Source organism: Anas platyrhynchos, chromosome 2, assembly GCF_047663525.1.
Source record: "Anas platyrhynchos isolate ZD024472 breed Pekin duck chromosome 2, IASCAAS_PekinDuck_T2T, whole genome shotgun sequence".
Classification (NCBI taxonomy): Eukaryota; Metazoa; Chordata; class Aves; order Anseriformes; family Anatidae; genus Anas; species Anas platyrhynchos.
Window position 1 is genome coordinate 99,797,457 of NC_092588.1, and position 18,303 is coordinate 99,815,759.

The following is an 18,303-nucleotide window of genomic DNA, read 5'->3' on the forward strand; positions in this document are numbered from 1 at the left end:
AAAGTTTAGGCTCAAAAGAAAAGCCTCGGCTTAAAATGCCTTTTAGGTTTATTAAATCTTTAGGCTGAAGATTACAGCAAGTGTTTTGTCTTTGGTGAGTAGCTGTTTGTCTCACTTTATTTACTTGGTATTGGGTATTTGTCAATGTCATTTCATATCTGCAGAAAATTCATACGTTATATGGAAGTATGTATGTGTGTGAGTGTGCTGAAGGTCACATGACTGTTTCATCCTATTTGGTGGAGCAGCTTGACTTTTTTTCCCTTGCTTTTGGTGATGGTTGTGAGTGCAGAAGTTGATTGACAGATGCATGCCAGAAACCCCCATTCTCCTTTTCAAAGACTACATATGATGGATTGCGATCTTTCAGCTCAGCAGGACACAGGGACCATGCAAGCTGTAATTGGTCAGGTATGGAGTCAGCCATTTCTCAACTCCCCTTTTATTTTTTTTTTTTTCACAAGGGTCTAACCATATGATTCACATAATTCATATTTACAGTACCATCTTTCTATCTGTATCTTCAGCTACCAGCAAGTGTAGTACTGAAAGTGAGAAAGGCAAAAGAACCACAATAATCTGGCCAGGGAATCACGAGTTAAACCTAAAATATCATGCTTTTCTTTTAATAAACCTGGTTTATAATTTGGTCTGAGCTTTGCCAAATCAAGCTAGTTATTAATTTACCTTTGTATTTTGTTTAAATGTGCTGAAGTAGAAGAACTGAAGAGTGAAAGTGTTCTGTTTGCTAGGGAGTTGCTTTCTATTTCTGATGCTGTTCATTATTCCTATATTGACTGTATTCCTATACTACAGGCTGTGGATTTTATTTCCCTCTTTTTCTCTTTATTTATTTATTTTTTTTTTTTCCATTTTTTTTTTCTTCTTTTACTCCTAATCCAGATAATGTGTGATTGAGCTTGGTAAATGTAGTAGTCTTTGCTGCTGCGGAGGGGCAGCCTGCAAATTAAACACTGCCACAATCTGAAAGGTCCAGGTGGTCTGCTCGTGCTTCCTAATGCAATCCAGCACAACAGCTTTAATAAACAGCTCTATTTAGTTCTCCCTCCCTGTATCCAGGGAAGGGAACTGGTCTGGGGCTGCTGTGATGAAATGCCAGAAGAATATCTCTCAAAGGCCTCACAAGCTGATTTTTAGAGCTTTTCCGTTTTGTCGTCTTTGTCTTCCAAATGGGTCAGTGAGTCCTTCTCTTTCTGTTTTGTGATTTCTGATAAGTCTGTAGTTTTTCTGTGTGTCTTGTAACTGTGCTGTTTTGAGCTTAGCCAGAAGAGAGAAGAATCATTGTCTTTTCATTTGCTTCGAATAATAACCTGGAGTGGGGACAGAAATTAAATTATTTTCTCCTGTTGTACACGGAAGGCTGTTTCCCTATGAATGCAGCTGGAGTCAGAAGAGGGTGTCTGTTTTTCTTTTCTTCTAACAAAATCTTAAGCGCTCAACACTTTCTCATTAACCACTGCCTTGTAAATCAGTCTCTGGCAAAGGATATTTTTTGAACTCTCAAAAGTTTGTGTTTTTTGCATATGTTTCCAGTGTACTGAACGCATGCTGCTGAAGTGATGACTTAGTATTTGTTTCCTATATATTGATACAATGGTGGAAAAATACGCATCTTGTGCACTGTTTTCAACTAAATTATGGCAAAGCACAGAAGTCCCTCAAAGCACATGGTTTATTAATACCATCGTACACAGTAATGCATTTCTAGGCGGAAAATGTCAAATATGTAATATCATGTTTACCACAGACTTTCATTGCTTTAAATATTTTAAAAATAGAAAATACATTTTTTATTAAAAATCCCCCAAACATTAACAGCTTTCTATTAGGCTGCCTTGCACCTAAAAAAGTGGGGCATATTTGTTGGTATTACACTGCTTGAAAATACGTGTTTCAGAGCGGGTTAATTACCTTTTTGTGTAAACTTGTCCTGTCTTAAAGAGAAATATTTAATGATTGTAAAGCAAATGCAATGGCAAGGTTTTGTGCAAGTACAGTTGACAGAAAATTTATCCTGAAACCTTGATAAATCTCAAAGCTTGTGATATCCCTTTAATGTAACTTTTTCTTTGGCATGTAAGAAAGTGTGAGTTAGCTGTTTTATATTTAAAGCTTGCTAGCTCTAGGAAAGTGATTTTGAGGCTTAAAAGGGTATGAGCATTTTTTTTTTTCCCTGGGTGTAACATTGCATATTTCATCAATTTAAAAAAAAAAAAAAAAAAAAAAAAAGTTCAGTGAATAACTGGAAGAATGTTTATTGCATGTGCTACTTAATTTAATTTCCTAAAAATCAATAACACTTCAAAGAAAAATACATGTAGCTATTTTAGGAGACTAACTTTTTTGTTTTATTTTGTTATAATTGATGGATTTAATTATTGTGCAACTTAATTGTTAGGTATTTCAAGCATTTTTTGATCTCTGTGTATGCATATTTACCTATTGTATGTGTTAGTGGACACATCCAAAAATGTTCATAAAACCACAAAATTTGCAAGTATGTTTTTGATTTATTGTTCAGTATTTGGTCATTATTACCATTTGTGAAGATAAAATGAAGTTAAAGAAAATTCTATTTTTGTTATTATTATTATTAAAAAAAGTATACTCTAGTCATAGAATCAAAGACTTACTTAAAACTTGGGAAGCAATCAGCATAATTACCATACATTACTATAACTAGAAATACACATTCATAATGTACTATAATACTCAGCTGAAAAGAGAAAATAACCATCAAAAGACAAACCTTATGCCATGAAATCTTGCCATGTTGTAAGTCTGTATTTGATATTGATAAATAGTAAAGATTTGCATATTTGGGATGTGTATATTGCTAGAAGAGACGTTCATTTCCTGACGCAATTGTTTTAGAAAAAGTTCTTAAGAGTCTTTATTAACTTTCAAACCTCAGAAATCAAAACTTTAAATAAATGTTTATCATTTTCCTTTTTTTAATCTCAGAATCATGTTTTTTTCTCCAGCTGTGAGAACTAAATTTTGTTTTAGCTAATCCTGCAGATATAGCTTTAAATTCCATCTTGTTTGCTGCTAATGGAGTGTGAACTTGCCTAATTAAAAATCCAAACTATACATGTGTATCTCTGCTCCAATAGAGATCAGAAACACTAGCAGTTATTTGTAGTTCAAACACTCGTCTGTGTATGACACAAAAGTAATAGCAGGAGCATGCTGATCTAAAGGCATTTTCAACACGAAGTACTTGTTCATCATTAAATGCATTTTCCACTTTTTTTTTTTTTAAATCCTTGATTTCCTCTGTCTCAAGGCACCAGTGTCCACAGTGACTCCCACTGGTGATGGCAATGGTCAGCAGAGCGCTGCAATCCTAACTACTACCTAGCACCTGGCTGTACTGGCTCCAAGGTGCAGAACTGGATGCATGCTTTCCCTCTGGATTTTTCCTCCCCTAAGCAAGCAATTAAACAGCCAAGTACTCTGAAGAACAACCTCCTTGCCTGGTGTGTCAAGATCTAGAAGCTCATTGCTCATTGTGATTTTGATTCATAACTGGAGTGCTTGGAATGAAACCCCGATCCCTGACAGCAGTAGTCTGTAGCATCCTTCCTTGCACACTGAACCATAATATCCATTATTTCTACAAATGCCTTTTGCTTTTAGATATGCAATCAGCTGGATTTTGTGCCACATTCCATGTATAGCCTGAGCTCATTTAAATGAACAGGTAATTAAATGCATCATGTAATTATTCCAAATATTTTTCTACCTTCCGTATTTTCTAAAAATCTGTGCTGTACCTTTTTCTTCTATTTTGCTTTTCTTTTTCTTTTTCTTTCCTTTCTTTTTTTTTTTTTTTTTTTTTTTTTTTTTTTTCAGACCCGAGCTTGTGAGTGACAGGTTAGTTCATCAGCATTACAGCCCTCCTGTTTTTGTCTCATCTCATGCAGACAGGTCACCGTGTCCAATCACCCTTCTGGCTCTGCTGGCCTCAGGGGACCCAAGGCCAGCCTGCCATCTTGATCCACTGGCCTCAGGGCCCGGGCTGGCTGCACATTTCTGTGTTCACTGGTTCTTGCAAATATATGGGGGGTGGGAGGGTGTGTGCATGTGCTTAAATAAGATCTCTCTGAAGTGAGAAGAAGTAAATTAGGTAACACTCTTCTTCAAATAAGCACGCCTTTGTGATTATTATTGCGATGTTTGACTTTTCTTTCTACATGCTACCCGTGTTTATTTTATATATTTCAATGGCATCCTCCATGTAATCTCATCATCTGGTAAAAGTTATTTATGCAAGGGTAAACACAGCTCTCTGCCTGTACAGAGTTCTGCTCCTGAGCCCAGTTTAGGTGAGTGATACATTGCTCAGCCGAGGTGGGTCTTCCTGTTCTACGTTTTAGATTCTTGGTTTGGGGTTTATTCGTTCTTTCCTTTTTTTTTTTTTTTTTTTTTTTTTTTTTTTTTTCTCCACAATTAATGGGGACAGAGCAGGGGGAAAAATGCTTTGGAGAGACCACATTCCATGGGCCACTTGGAAGTTTGCTCTGTTGTCAGTATTGATTTGTAGTGCAGATCACTGCATACCCAGGAGTTTAATTTTTACCAAATGAAAATTAGGTCTATAGTGTTAGTTTGTCTTAAGCATCTTTAAGTGATTTCTCTTGTAGTAGTAGAGAAGGTCCTTTTCTCTTGGAATACTCATTCGTGTCCCTAATAGACAGGAGCACCTATAACTTAACGCAAACAGAAAAGAACCAACTTACACATAATTTGAAGATGCACTTTGAGAATACATGAAGGAATTAGGCGCTTTCATTACCAGTTTGGGACAAATCCTGTTCTCACAAGCAGGGCCAAACCTTTTGCTGTAAGCATGACTACTTGCATAAGTGAGGTCAGAGTATATGTCCCCTTGGCTGCTCGCTCAGTGCCCAGCACAGACACAGCTGTCCTCTGCAGTCACCAGCAGTCACTTTCTGCACTTTAAGAAAGTGAGAGAGAGGCGTATGGACAGGTACAAGCTGAATGTTGTTTCCAGGAGTAGAGAGGCAGTGTAAACAATAAGAATCATGTTTGAGAAACTTCAAAAACATTTTTTTTTTAATATTTATGAACAAGCTGGTACTCTGATAATGAAGCATTCCATCTCCACAGAAACGTGCTGTTTTATACGCTCTCCAGCATACTGTGTCCTTAAGAATTATTATTGTAAGGAGATGCAGGAATGTGGCTGTAATATTTTACAGTATAAATATTTGTTGTAGAGGAGTTTGGATCTCGTTAATTTAATATATGTAAATTCTTTGGTCCTAGGCCTGGATTCCAGCAAAAGAATGCATTTCTCTGTTGACTTTTCTTTTTACAGCAAAAGAGATGGATTTTTATCATTTTCATTCATGCTTAAAAAGATTTTTCTTTTTTTTTTTTTCACACCAAAATCAGGTTTTAATTGAAATCAGCCCTCTAAAAATATATTTATTCATTTTTCCTTATTGAATTTCTTTTTTTTCTTTCTTTCTTTTTTCCTATTCCATGTGCTTCTCTGCTGTCTCATGTGTTAGTTTGTGGGTCAGGCCAATTAAGAGGTCAAAGCTCTAAAAAGCTGTGATTTGCACTCTGTGTATATTCACTGTTATTCTAATGGTAAAAGAAAAATAATGTAGGTCAGATGACCTTTAAATTGCTGGGCAAGCAACACTCGTCCAGTGATGTAGATTTTTATCTTTTGGCAATGCATTTACATTCAAGTACCTCTGTGTTTCCTAGATGGTAGGCTGATAAACTAAATACCAATCTGGGCTACTTCTGTATGTACAGTACATAGAAGTGACTGTGCTGAGCGTCTTATCTCACACTGACCTGTAGCTGTAACAAGACTTTTATTTTTCTTCTCTGATCTAACTGCAACTCAAATGGGAGAAAATAAAAGGACAATTGAAGACAAATTGTATGTAGCATTTTCAACATTAGATGAGGGCATGGCAAAATATTCTTGTTCCTGTGATTTACATCTCTCAGTGGCATTTACTTGCAATGCTACTTCTTTTCCTGAAATTGTAAAAATGGCAGGAAGAACTTCAGACCACTCAATTCTGAATATACACGTGATTATGTCTCATTTAAATTAATAGGACTTATGCCTGTACTTAAAAGTTGCTCAGCAACTTAAGTGCATGTAAGAAGTCTGCAGCTGCTGAATCTTTAGGTATGTGAGCAACGCCTGCTGCCTCAAGCTGCACAGCACAGCACTGAGCTCAGTGGGACTCCTCACGTAAATAACACTTTCCAGGATCTGGTCCAACTTGCCTATTGAGCAACTGTCACAGCTAATAAATATAACTAAGCCTGGTTTAAATGCCAGCTAAATAATTGTAATGTAAACTCTTATAATTAGAACTGACGATTAGGATTAAAGATAGTAATTCAAAGCCCTTGAACATTTTTAGGTTTCAAGGATGTCAGGCTACAGGTAAATGGACTATAGCTTCAGGGTTTTTGTTTTATCATTGGCTTTGAAACCTCTGTGATATGTAGGACTATTTCTTCAAAAGAGGAAGATTAGTTGTTGATATTTGCTACTGATTCTCTGTTGACTGGTAGTGCTGTTCCACAGGAGAGCTTTATCTAACTGTTAGTTCAAAAGAAAATTTTGAAGATCAAGAGACTGATCTAAATTCCTAGCCATTTTGAAAAGTGGTAGAGGGAGTAAGCTGGAAAAAGAAAGCGGGAGGGGACACAAAAAGCTTTATTCCAATCCAATCTTACATTATCAATCACTTAAATTTTCTTGAGTTATTTAAAATAGATTTTGTAGTTACTAAGATTAAAAAAGCCTATTATTATTATCAAAGAGTGATATAATTTGTAAACACCACACTTTATTATAGCAAAATTAGGTCCAGCAAGTTCTTATGCAGTCTCCCTTTCACTCACATGCATAACAGCAATCAATGTCATTAACGCTTGTGCATTAAAGTTGAGGAAATGTGTTTTGGGGAAGAGAACTTTGAAACATGGTCTTACTCTCAGGTGTACCGCACAGCTGTCCTGTGCCTGTTGCTTGTGCCAGTAAGGATTTACAGGGCCAGATGCTGACATTTGTTCTTGTCAAAACAGGTGGGTCCAGTCTTGATGGGTTTTCATGGACCACCTTACTGTAAAACAAATCCCATAATTTGATAAGCACTACTTCAAAATCTTACTTGCAAGAGTAACTTTTGCTCCTGTGATGTTTCCAGAGAGTGTTACATATAACACAGCAAGTGTTACTTACTCAGCATGATCTGTTTGGACTGCTAACTCTTTGCAGGATGAGGCTCTCAACTCACAGGTGGGTATTGCAAAGAGAACCAGGTACTTAAGCAAAATGAAAGTGTTAGAAAGGAAATTCATGTTACTTCAGTCACTGATTTCATCAAGTAATTCATATTTTACAAGTTTGTAGCATTTTCAGGGCTTTCAGGTTTATGTGTCTGAAAGACACAATCAAAGAAACAAAGAAGACACAATCCAGCTGTGCAATGGTTTCCAAAAAGGAAATGCTATAAGGGCAATAATAAAAGACAAAAGTGTTTTTATTTTTATTTTTTTTGTCACCCCCTACTATGGAAACAAGAGATTCAAACAACAGAAAATAACAGGGTATAAGCTTTTTACAGGCAGATTAGTGAAAATCATGTTAATCATATTGCGAAACAGCTGCTGTTTAGACATGCTATCACAGACACTGCTGTATCAGAATATCGTCCTTTTCACCAAACTGTTTTTATCTCTAACTACTTTTCCACTTACTGAGCCAACCTGTGAAGCTCTAACACAGATTTTACTTGAGCTTCACTTGCATTTCCTGTGCAATGAAGTAAGGGGAAGTTCTGCTGGAATAACAAGTCTATTTGTTTTTATTATTATTATTTCAAAGAAACAGTGACTTTGGCTACTGGAAGTTATGTTAAAAAAAATATATATAAATTGCAGCACAGACTAAGACTGAAAGAGCAATATTCATATTTAAGGCATTTCAAATCTTGAAATGACTTTTTTTTTTTTTTTTTTAATGACTTAAAGTCACTGTCTGCTATCAATAGCAAACTGGCAACAGTTTCCATTTATTCATATTCTAACATAGGTGATTAAAGGCTATATTTTATTAAAATTGATAAAAATAGAGAACTGCACCTGATCGCTAAACAATCCAGATTTAAAAATTAAAAATGGTTAAACATGTAAATAGCTCTAACATGGTTTAGGGCAGACAATTCTGAGATATTGTGGTGATTGCTATATCTATTGGTACTGGAACCAGATGCTTAACGCTTTCAGAGTCCTGGACTTCCCACCAGTTTAGGACTTTGTTCCAGCAAGTCCCGAGTGTTTTCAAAGGCCTTTGAGGCAAGATTTGGCCCTGAAGGTCCCAAGGGAAAATGTTTCATTTGATATTTTTTCCAGCTCAGACAATGTTAATGAAGGAAAAATGGTTTCCCATGAAAATTGTTAAGTGTCTAGCGAAAGAAAATCTAGGGAACAAACAGCTATTGCAGGATTTCTGGCCATAAGTCTTACCTTTCCCTCACTCTGCCCATCCCTTTCTGTGTACAAAACGTGCTTCACATTCTTCTAGTGGATTATACAAAGCAGAAATAATATCTGCAAACAAGAAGCTCTCAGTCTTTTGAAGGAAAGGTTGAAAGTTGTGGCAAATGCAAAAATGGCTTCTAATGTGGAAGAATAAAGCAGAGAACATCAAATTCATTTCACTTAGTGTCATTCATGATGATTTATCTTTATAGTCAGGGCAAACTGTGGTCTCAAAGCTGAAACAATTTTTTTTTTCTTTAAGAGAAAAAAAAAAATCCACGCTAAAACAGGATGTTCCAGCTTGGTTCTTATATCCTTAGGGTTGCAATATTGAATTCAGAATTGGGAAGCTTAATCTTGCAGCCAGATTTGACAAACAGTAGGTAGAAATGTTGGTTTGTGTATTGTAATATTCATGGTTGGAAATAAAGAAAGATCAGATTTCTTCCAGAAGTTTGGATGTAGTATGGAGTTTGGATGCACCACCTGCTCCAGCTTCTCACCAGAAAAGGCAGAAAACCCATGCATGTAAGCCAGTGAGAAAAGCTCACACTTTCAAAGCCTGACCGAAGACAAACTGTGAGGGTTTGTTAATGGATCTGAACACAGTTATCTTTTTGTTTGTTTTATTGATGTTGCTTATTTGAAGGGCCATCATGAAACCATTGAAGCACATCCACAAGTGCACACCCACACACTGATCAGAAAAGCTCACATCAGCACCACATTGCACATTAGACTATGTGACACTGAAGGCTTGGATGTCACCTGGCCTCAGTGGGATTTAGACATGTACAGCCAAAAAAATAAGCTCTAATCCAGCTCTACTCCATTACTGCTGGAGAGCAGGAGTCTGTGTGCAGGTAGGTGAAAACCTGGAGGCTTCACCTGAGATCTTAGGTTGAGCAATCGACTTATTGGCCGCTGTTGGCCACCAGTAAGACCTGGGTTTTGAATAATCAGTCAAAAGAAGCACTGAAGCCTGGTGTTTCATTCCCTGCATGTATTGGCTGCAGTTTATTTTTTCAACTCCTTCTGGATTCTTAGCAAGAGGAGAAATTGAGGGTTGCCCCCTAACTAGGGAATTAGAGTGACCCTGTGATAAATTTTAACCCAAGAGGCACTGTGGATATTCAGCAAGCCTTTGTTCTGTTCTGCTCATCTCCTTATGCCAAGCCCATCACCATAGTTATTAGATCTCAAAGATTACATTCTTTGATCTAGTGCTTTCTAAATCCTTAAACCACAGTTTATTTATTTAAAGGTTATATCCAGCATTGGATTGGATTGTAAAGTACCCTTTGACTCTTTCATGAAGGACACAGTAGAAACACATGCTGCTGAAGGAGTATTTCCTTCTGATCACAAAGAACCACAGAATTTTATTGAATTAAGAACTGCACAGGAATCTGTACTTTTAATCCGGCCAGTGTGTTGAATTTTTTGTTTTACCTCATTGGTACAGTGATGTCATTCTTTTCGGATGAAACAGGCATTCATTAGGTATGTAGGTGAATCTCAGCTAGTCTCTAAATTAATAACAAAAATAGTAAACAAATAAAACCTTGCAAAGTAACCTCACATTTCCCTAAGAAAATTAATTCACGCTAAACCCCATCCAGATGTTAAAAGTGCATGTATTCAAGATGTGTTCTTGGGGTCTGTTTTTGATCTGATGTTTACCAGCGTGAATCACAAGTAACTCTGCAGAGCTAAATAGAGTTACATTAGGGTAAACATGATCAACAGCAGCTTTTAAGCTTGTTCCATCAGATTCAGAAGCCCTTACATGAGCAAATTTCCCAGTGTAGTCTACAATGCTTGATTAATTATGAACTGTGTGATGTGACTCCTAAGCAAAATAGCAAGAAAGCAAAAGAAAAGGACACAAATTGAGCCCAGTGTGCTCTATCCCCTGACTGATATTAATTATACAGGATTCAAACTGGTCTCTTTTTTTTTCCAATCAGTCCTGCAAGGCAAACTGTAAGAATTCTCATGCAATTTCCCTTAATTCCAGAATAACCAAGACCAGAATTGGCACCTGAAAAGAGAAATCTTATTAAAAATAGCTATTATTGTTTCATTCTTTAATGCCTGTGTTTGGTTATTTTTCTTTTTTTGAGAAGCTTAGCCCCTGGAGATAGTAGCCTGATTCTACTTTATACTTAGACTTCTTTATATCATCTTCCAGTACAAAACAGCTGTAAAGTGGGTGTAAAAGTCATTCATTTATGTGTACTTCAAAGCTTCTATATTTCCAGAATGGAAGAAAATCACCATAGTGTAAATGGGAATCAGGCCCAAATAGATAGAAGGGAATTTCCATTTTTCCAGATGGAAATGGAAAAGGAATAGGCAGAAATCAGACAGGGGGAAGAGAAGGAATATGATTTATTTAGTTGCATATAGGTGTCCATTAACATCCATTCTTCTGATCAACTGAAATGAAAAAAAGAAAGGGTGAAAGGGCCAGATCCTGTTTTACCTACCATCAACTGTACATTTGCTGGCAGTAATGAAAGCACGAAAGAGAGGGAAAGTGAGCACCAGTCAAACCATAGTAGTCAGTAACTGACAACAGAACCAAAACAAAATAAAGACTGCTTTCTCAATCAATCAAGTCCATTACTGTTTTAAAATGAGTATGATTCTGAGCTACCCACTCAACAGAACAAAAGGCTTAATCTGTATTTATTTATTTAACCCCATGGGCTGCATTGCAGTTCATTGCAACATTTGACAAAGATCTGTGTTTCTAGAGCATTATTCAGTTAGTGTACCTGGATTAGTGAAAAAGAAAATAAATGAAATTCATAGGAATTAATGTCAGTTAAACTCCCTCTTTCTATACTTTATGTTGTCAGATGAATGCTTCAACTCACAGTCAAAAGGCGAATAAAAACAGCAAAACAAAGAGAGAAGTGAAACACAGAATTACAGTTATGCTAATGGCAAACATCTTAAAATTTAGGCAGACATGGCAAAAATATTAACATAACAATTTTGGGGTTGACCTAAGAGTTTTCTTTGAAAAATTCAGTAGCTTCTTACTCCATTTCCTTTCATAACCTTTTAAAAATAGGCACATAGGAGGCTTAAGGGTTTCTGTGAAGGCTGTGAGATTTTTCTCTTCGCTTCCTCATTTTGTGGAAGCCCAAGAGAAAAATATTGGGAGGGCTTGTAGCACCTTCTATAATTAAAGTAACTCAGTATTTCCTATCTTAAGATTTTTTCTGCTGTTGCTCTTAGTAGTTCCACCTAGTTGGCTACCTCATCCTAAATATTTTTGAAGACAATTTCAGCCAAAATACTTCAGCTGTTTCCTTAGAGATTAGGGAAATATGGGTTAATTTTACCCATGTTAAGGACACTCCATATTTAAGAGTGAAAGCTTGAATCTGATGAGGAGTAGGAGCATTGTGTCTATGATATCTCTTTGGGAATCCCATGACAATCCACCCATGTTTGATTACGTTCCAAGCCTTTGAAAAATGAAGTTGGCACATGTTCACTTGGCAACTCCAAACAGTTATATCCCCTGAAGATTCACAAAGAAAAAAAAAAGGTGTGAAAGTAACCTCAAAGTCATCAGCAAATCGACAGGATCAGCTTATCTGAATCACATCTGACAGGTATTCATCTAAGTGCTTCCTGAAAAATTCCAGCAATACTGATTCCACAATACCCTTGTGCTGTTCTGTGTTTCTCTCTTTAGCATGCATTGTTAGAAAGTTTTCCTTATGGAAAAATGAATCTTGCTCCAAGTTAAGCCCATATCTTTTCTCCTCTTTAATGGATATCATCATTTATCCCTTTTGAAAGCCTAGTGTCTGACTTGGACTCTCTTGGAAAATAGTAGAGGTGGCACCAGGGACCATTGCTTTTCTGTGTGCTCACTGACATCTTTGCCCCCCTGGCAAAGATGGTGGAATGAGAGATTTGATTCAAATGAAGACAGGGCAAGAGCCAGGGAGGATACAGGTGTAGATTGAAACAAGGAGTCAGGCAGGACTAGAAACTGGTGAGCAAAGGAGAGTAAAAAGAGCAACTTGTCAAAAGATAGGGTCCAAGAGAAGATGGAAACTGGAAAGAACAGTAAGTCAGCTTGTTCATGAGAAAGCTGAGACCAGAGGGGCAGCAGGGAGGAGCCCAGACCTGCCTGGGGACATAGGCTGAAACAGAGAATCTGTGGGACAGGTCCCCTCACTGTTCAAAAATATCTGCTGGCAAATCCCACTGGCGAAGTGTCTCAGTTTTCCCTTAAAATTACTGCAAAGCTATATATGCAAAATATGAACAAGAATATTTGAATTGAGTCGCATAGTATTAATGAACAGTTATAATTTGTTTTCCTTGTAAATATGTATAATAGCCTCTTTAGTTATGTAAACAACTAAGCTTTACATAACTGTAAAAACAAATTTTTTTAGATGAGGCTCCTTCAGTGTGACCTGTGCACTTCTGCACTGTTTTCATAATAGTATTTGACAACATAGACAGTATTTTATCATACTTCTTTCTGAATATTATATCTGGTATATAATGGGCTTTGGTTTCCAGAAAGGAAAAAAAATATTACAGGCCAAATTCCAGAAAATGCATGCTTTTTTTTTTTTTGGGGGGGGGGGGGGGGGGGGGGGGAGGGGGGAGGGAGGAGGAGGAATTTTAAAGAAAAAAGTAACTTTGAATTTGGTACTTAGACATTCTACATTAAAAAAAAAAACAAACACTGAAACAAACCCATGGAGTTTTTCTGCTCTCCTTTTCACATGAACAATAGTCTTAAAGGCTTCAATACAGCTGAATTTTCATTATGAGTGAAAAATTTCACAGAGATCTTGCCATTATGATTTCCAACAGACAAAACCTATCAACTTCACTAGCAGTTTTACTAGAGCACTGACCGACGTTAAGCTTTTTGTATACGTATCGACACTGATCTTTGTACAAGGCAAAGATACGGAGCCCCTGTAATTTGTCATATCTGGCTCTTAATTCTCCACAGCTTCAATTAGTTATTTACAGTGCTAGAAGATAGAAGCAAAGAAGATAGAGCCAAGTGTTTTTTCACTTCAAGTGTCTAATACAGCTCCTTTACTGCAAAGTAAAAGCTTCAGGTTACTACAGAGAAACAACATTGGATTATCATTTGAACAGATATAATTGCTACTTTCAGCAGCTTGAAGCCACTTTAATTCCTGTACTACACTGATTTTATCTCTGATGGGAGGGGGAAATCTTCTGAAACTTCTTTAGCATTATTTACAACTGCAACTATATATAAACTAATGCAGGATTAGTAATAGAATACTACCATACTGAAGAAAAAATAGGAATAGGTGGCTACTACAAAACACTTATGTGGAAGAGGGTGATACAAGGAAAGGATTAATTGTCAACAAGGGAGCGTGGAAAAAAAAGAAAAAGAAGAAAAATTAAGATGTAGAGAGAAAGAGGAGTATAGCAGCTATAAAAAAGAATGTTTTACTTAGGCTGAAAATTCCAAATATTTTTTAGTATGTTTGTTACAGTTTTATATAATGATTCAGCAATCATAGAGCTTACAAAAGTTGAAAATTTAGAATTGAGGATAATAGAAATACCTCCATGTTACATTTTTTCTCTTCAATTTCATCTATTCAGTATTTGTTTGAAATACATGCTTAGGGATCTGCCCTTGTAGTAATGGTGCAATATATGGGGTTTAAGCAGGTGTAACCAATTAGAGACAAGTATAAAACCAGGGCTTGAGACTATCATTTTGTGTTCTTTATCATGTTTTGCAGAAGTTTTTAGTTGTTTCTAGTATTACTGTTAATTGCTTAAGTTTAGCTTTTCTGTTTTAACTCAAGGCAGGCATAGGATTTTTCTAGTGACAAATTAGCACCTATAATGTTTCAGATAAATGCTGCAAAATCAAGAACAAAAGCTATATATAAAGATATACTTAAAACTGACTGACTCCTAAACTTGTTCTATTAATAGAGGCATTGCTGCCTGTAGTAGTCTTCCCCTCCTGATGTGATTTAACAATCTTTTTGAAATTGCTTTTTTTAAAAGGCACTTTATTTTTTGGTCGGTATCCTTCTGCTTTGGGTTAGCTTCTGCTTGGTAGAAACTACCTTGGATACTCACAGCTTCTGTGGCTGTGTTGTATGCAATACCGACTGAGGTTAGGAGGATAATTATATATTTCAGGTTCTCCGTTCATGTTTTTCATCCAGTAAAGGTCTCCCTTCCAGGCAGTAGGAAGAAGAAAAACTTCTATTATTTGATTGGCTGTCTTAATTTTTGCTAAAATAATGTAATCTTTTGTTTTTCTAAATGAGTATGAGGTAAATTTGTAAGAATGGGTTTCATATGCAAGCTCACTTAAGTACCAGGGACATGGATTTATATCATTAAATTGCTTTATGCTGTAGACCCAGGTCTGTACCTCTGTGCTCATGGACGGTTACTAAAGATATTTGGACAGCAAATACTAGGTATGGAGTCTCAAAATTTGGTTCTTTACCTCAAAGGCATGGAGAATGTAGGACATGCAATTGCAAAACATACGGCAATTTTTTTAGTGTAGGTAATTTATTTTCCTGACACTTCCACATTTGCAAGCCTGTGCAGTGATGTCACCTTCTTTACTTGTTATGCTATAAAATGTTGGACCTGGGGGATTGTTTGTAGCGTTTACCTGATTACTTCTTGGTCATTGGTAGGCCTATTCATATGTATAACTCTTTAAAATTTGTATAGAAAAGCTAAAAAGACATAGGAAGCACAGGCTGACCTGGTAGATCTTAATTACACAAAGATGTGTAAGACATCTACATCAGATGAGGTAAAAGCATTTACACAGTGAAGGGTCTGCTCCCTGAGGGATAGGGAGCAGGGCAGGCCCTGCCTGAGTCCAGGTCCTGGTATGGAGCAGATGTGAAGGTGGAAGGTAAGATGTCCTGCTGGGACAATGGCCACTGGTGGGCTTGGGGAAGAGTTGCAGCATTGCTGGAGTAGGCACTGAGGGTGCCAGGTGGGGCTGGTCAGAGTATGTGGGGTCTGTGGCAGAGGAAGCTCAAAGTAGTCAGCTGTGAGACCAGCCTGGGGCTTGCAATCCTGCATGGAAATGGGAAGGCTGAGTGAATTCTGTGAATCATGTTGAGTCTGGATTCAAGACCAAATTTTGAGGGGGAATGAAAATCTCAAGATGACTGAAGACAAGAGTGAGAGAGCAGAGGAGGTAGGTAAACATCCTGCCCTCAGCAGTAGGGAGTTGACTTGCTAGAGGCAGGGTAAACTGCACTATTCCCCACTCTCCTTTCTCTGTCCTGGTGCTGTTTGGTAACTGATACCAGACGTGCAAAGTGATATTGGGGCCCAAATAAGATGGTGCTGAGTCTGTCTTGAGCTATTGGGACCTACTGGCAAAGCAACTGCGGGCTTGGTTTTAATGCTGTGTCTTGAGGGTGTTCTGGGCTTGTGCTGCTCTTGGCATTTCTCAGCTCAGGTATGTATAAACACAGCTGCAGGGATAGGTACTGTTTACGTATCCCTGGGCTAATGCTAATATTGCTGGATTGTGGGGTATCTCTTAGTACACATGAAATGACTAGTAAATGTCATGTTGATTCTAATAGGGTCAGAGTTTGCTGCATATGTCCATTTGAATTTTTTAAAAACTGGTTAAGAACAACAGAAAGGTTAGTGTATTTCAGCCAGGAGTTTCCATCTTGTGATAACTGGCCCTATGTTAAGGCCCAGGTCTTAAAACTGCATGAGAATAGACTCAGGTGCAAGAATCCATTTACTTAGAGAATGTCCTAAGGGCTGACAAGAAGTTAAAAAATAATCAGAAATGAAGGAAAAAATGTATTTAGCTGGGTCTTCCAAAACTTTGTAATTGTGTTGTGATGTGCTTTGGTATGTCTTATTGCTAATGGCAATGAATGATCAATGAACCCTTTAATTGATCTCAAATATAAGGTAAATTGATCAGTGTTCTTTCCAACTTTCTTAAAGTTGAGAGACAGTGGGAGAGGATTAAGCGTGGTTACAGCTTCACCGAGTTTTAATTTTGCAGGCAAGGCTCTCTGTATGTGATGTATGGGGAATGCTAGAGGAAATGTGATAGTTAAATTCATCAGAGTTATGTTGAGGGGGAAGCTAATTGCCTGTGGAGCGTAGGCAATCTATGAGCTGCTGCAGACACTGTTGTGAACAGTCTTTGGTTGGGAAATATTTGGGCAATCATTGTTAAAAGATTATAACTTCTTTCTGAATGGCTTCCTAAATCAGAGTTATGGAATACAGATCAGAGATCTGTAATAAATACGTAGACTGTACTTCAGCATGTAGTACAAGTCTAGAAAAAATGTTTGGTTTATTTTTCTTTGTTTTTTTTTGTACTGTTTGACTTTCCAATGGATTATTGTTTAGAGATGTGGTGCTTTTACCTTGCTAGGCAGCTGAACTCTACCAGAACTGCTCTCTCACTCCCCTTCCTCAGAAGAGGAGGGGAAGAAGAAAATGAAAGAAAAAATTCACAGGTTGAGATAAGCATAGTTTAGTTAAAGGAAAATAATTATTAAGGGAAAATTAATAATTAAATTTACAAAAGGAAAAGGGGAATAGGGGAGTGGAAAAAAAAAGGCTGCATGGAAGTGCAGAGGAAAGAAATCACTCTTTGCTTCCCACCAATGAGCAATGCTTGACCATGTCCTTGAAGCAGGGCTTCAACACATACAGTCATTGTTCAGGAGGACAGAGTTTTCACAATGAGACCCCACCCCTCCCCTCTTCTTTTTTCCACCTTTTATTGCTGAGTGTGACACCATATGGTATGGAATATCCCTTTGGTTGGTTTAGGTCAGCCGCTGTGGTGATGTTCCTTCCTCACCCCTTGCTTACCTCCAGCCTGCTGGCTCTGGGGGGGCTTGGAGGGAGTCTTGATGCAATGCCAGTATTGCTCAGCAGTAGAAAAAACACTGGTGTGATACCAGTGCTGTTCTAGCTACAAGTGTAGGGCACAGCGCTGTATGGGATTCTGCAGGGAAAGCTCATTCCATCCCAGCCAGACCCAGTACAAAAGGTTGAGGAAACCGTTTCAAGACTTTTTTTTTTTTTTTTTTTGATAGGTAGCAATACATCTCTCCCCTTTGGAAAAAAATACAAAAATCACAAATGTAAAAGTAGAACATCAATACAGAGTTTTGAAAACTGCTTTTTAAATGAGGAACAAAAATAATTATTCCACCAGTGCATACAGGGTTTTGGGTTTAATATTTACTTTTGTAGTGGGTTCTTGTTCCTAACACCTAGATGAAGGTTTTGACATTTCAACAGCAAAGATAAGAAAGCAAAGTTGTAGAGATGCATTCTGTTATCTCAGTTCTCATAGTACCACTTACAAAAGTCCTGCTAGCTTAAACAGAATCACAGTCAAGCAAAAACTGAATATTCTTGAGAATCCATAATTTGCTGTCCTGTGTCAAGCATTTTGCATTATGATATTACTAACAAGCTTTCTTCTCAACAGAAGGTATGTTGGGCTTCCTACAATTAGCTTTCCCTATGAGTGTTTTTTTGCTGTTTGTACTTGTAGAGGGCTTCTACAGCAAAGGCTTTGGACGATATTATGTCAGTGTGTCTGCATTTGTCTTAAAGAATCTCTCTTTAGTATACTTGTATATTCCGAAGTGTTTCACAAATGCAATGTTCTCCTGCTTCTGAGCC

At 37.3% G+C, this 18,303-nt stretch overlaps 1 protein-coding gene across 5 annotated transcripts in view; it reads left to right on the forward strand.

The window, feature by feature from the left end:
* The first annotated feature begins 282 nt into the window (after positions 1-282).
* The window catches only part of POU6F2 (POU class 6 homeobox 2), a 323,051-nt gene continuing 305,030 nt past the window's right edge, over positions 283-18,303 (forward strand). For 4 of the 5 annotated variants that reach the window (XR_011806837.1, XM_072033298.1, XM_072033296.1 and 1 more), the window contains exon 1: positions 283-411. Coding sequence is in view for 4 of the 5 variants with exons in the window: in XM_072033298.1 (XP_071889399.1) it covers positions 307-411 (105 nt within the window). In the remaining variant the exon portion in view is untranslated. Of the gene's footprint in view, positions 412-15,659; positions 15,812-18,303 lie in introns of those variants that run through there. The other variant, XM_013095259.5, reaches the window with a different exon arrangement.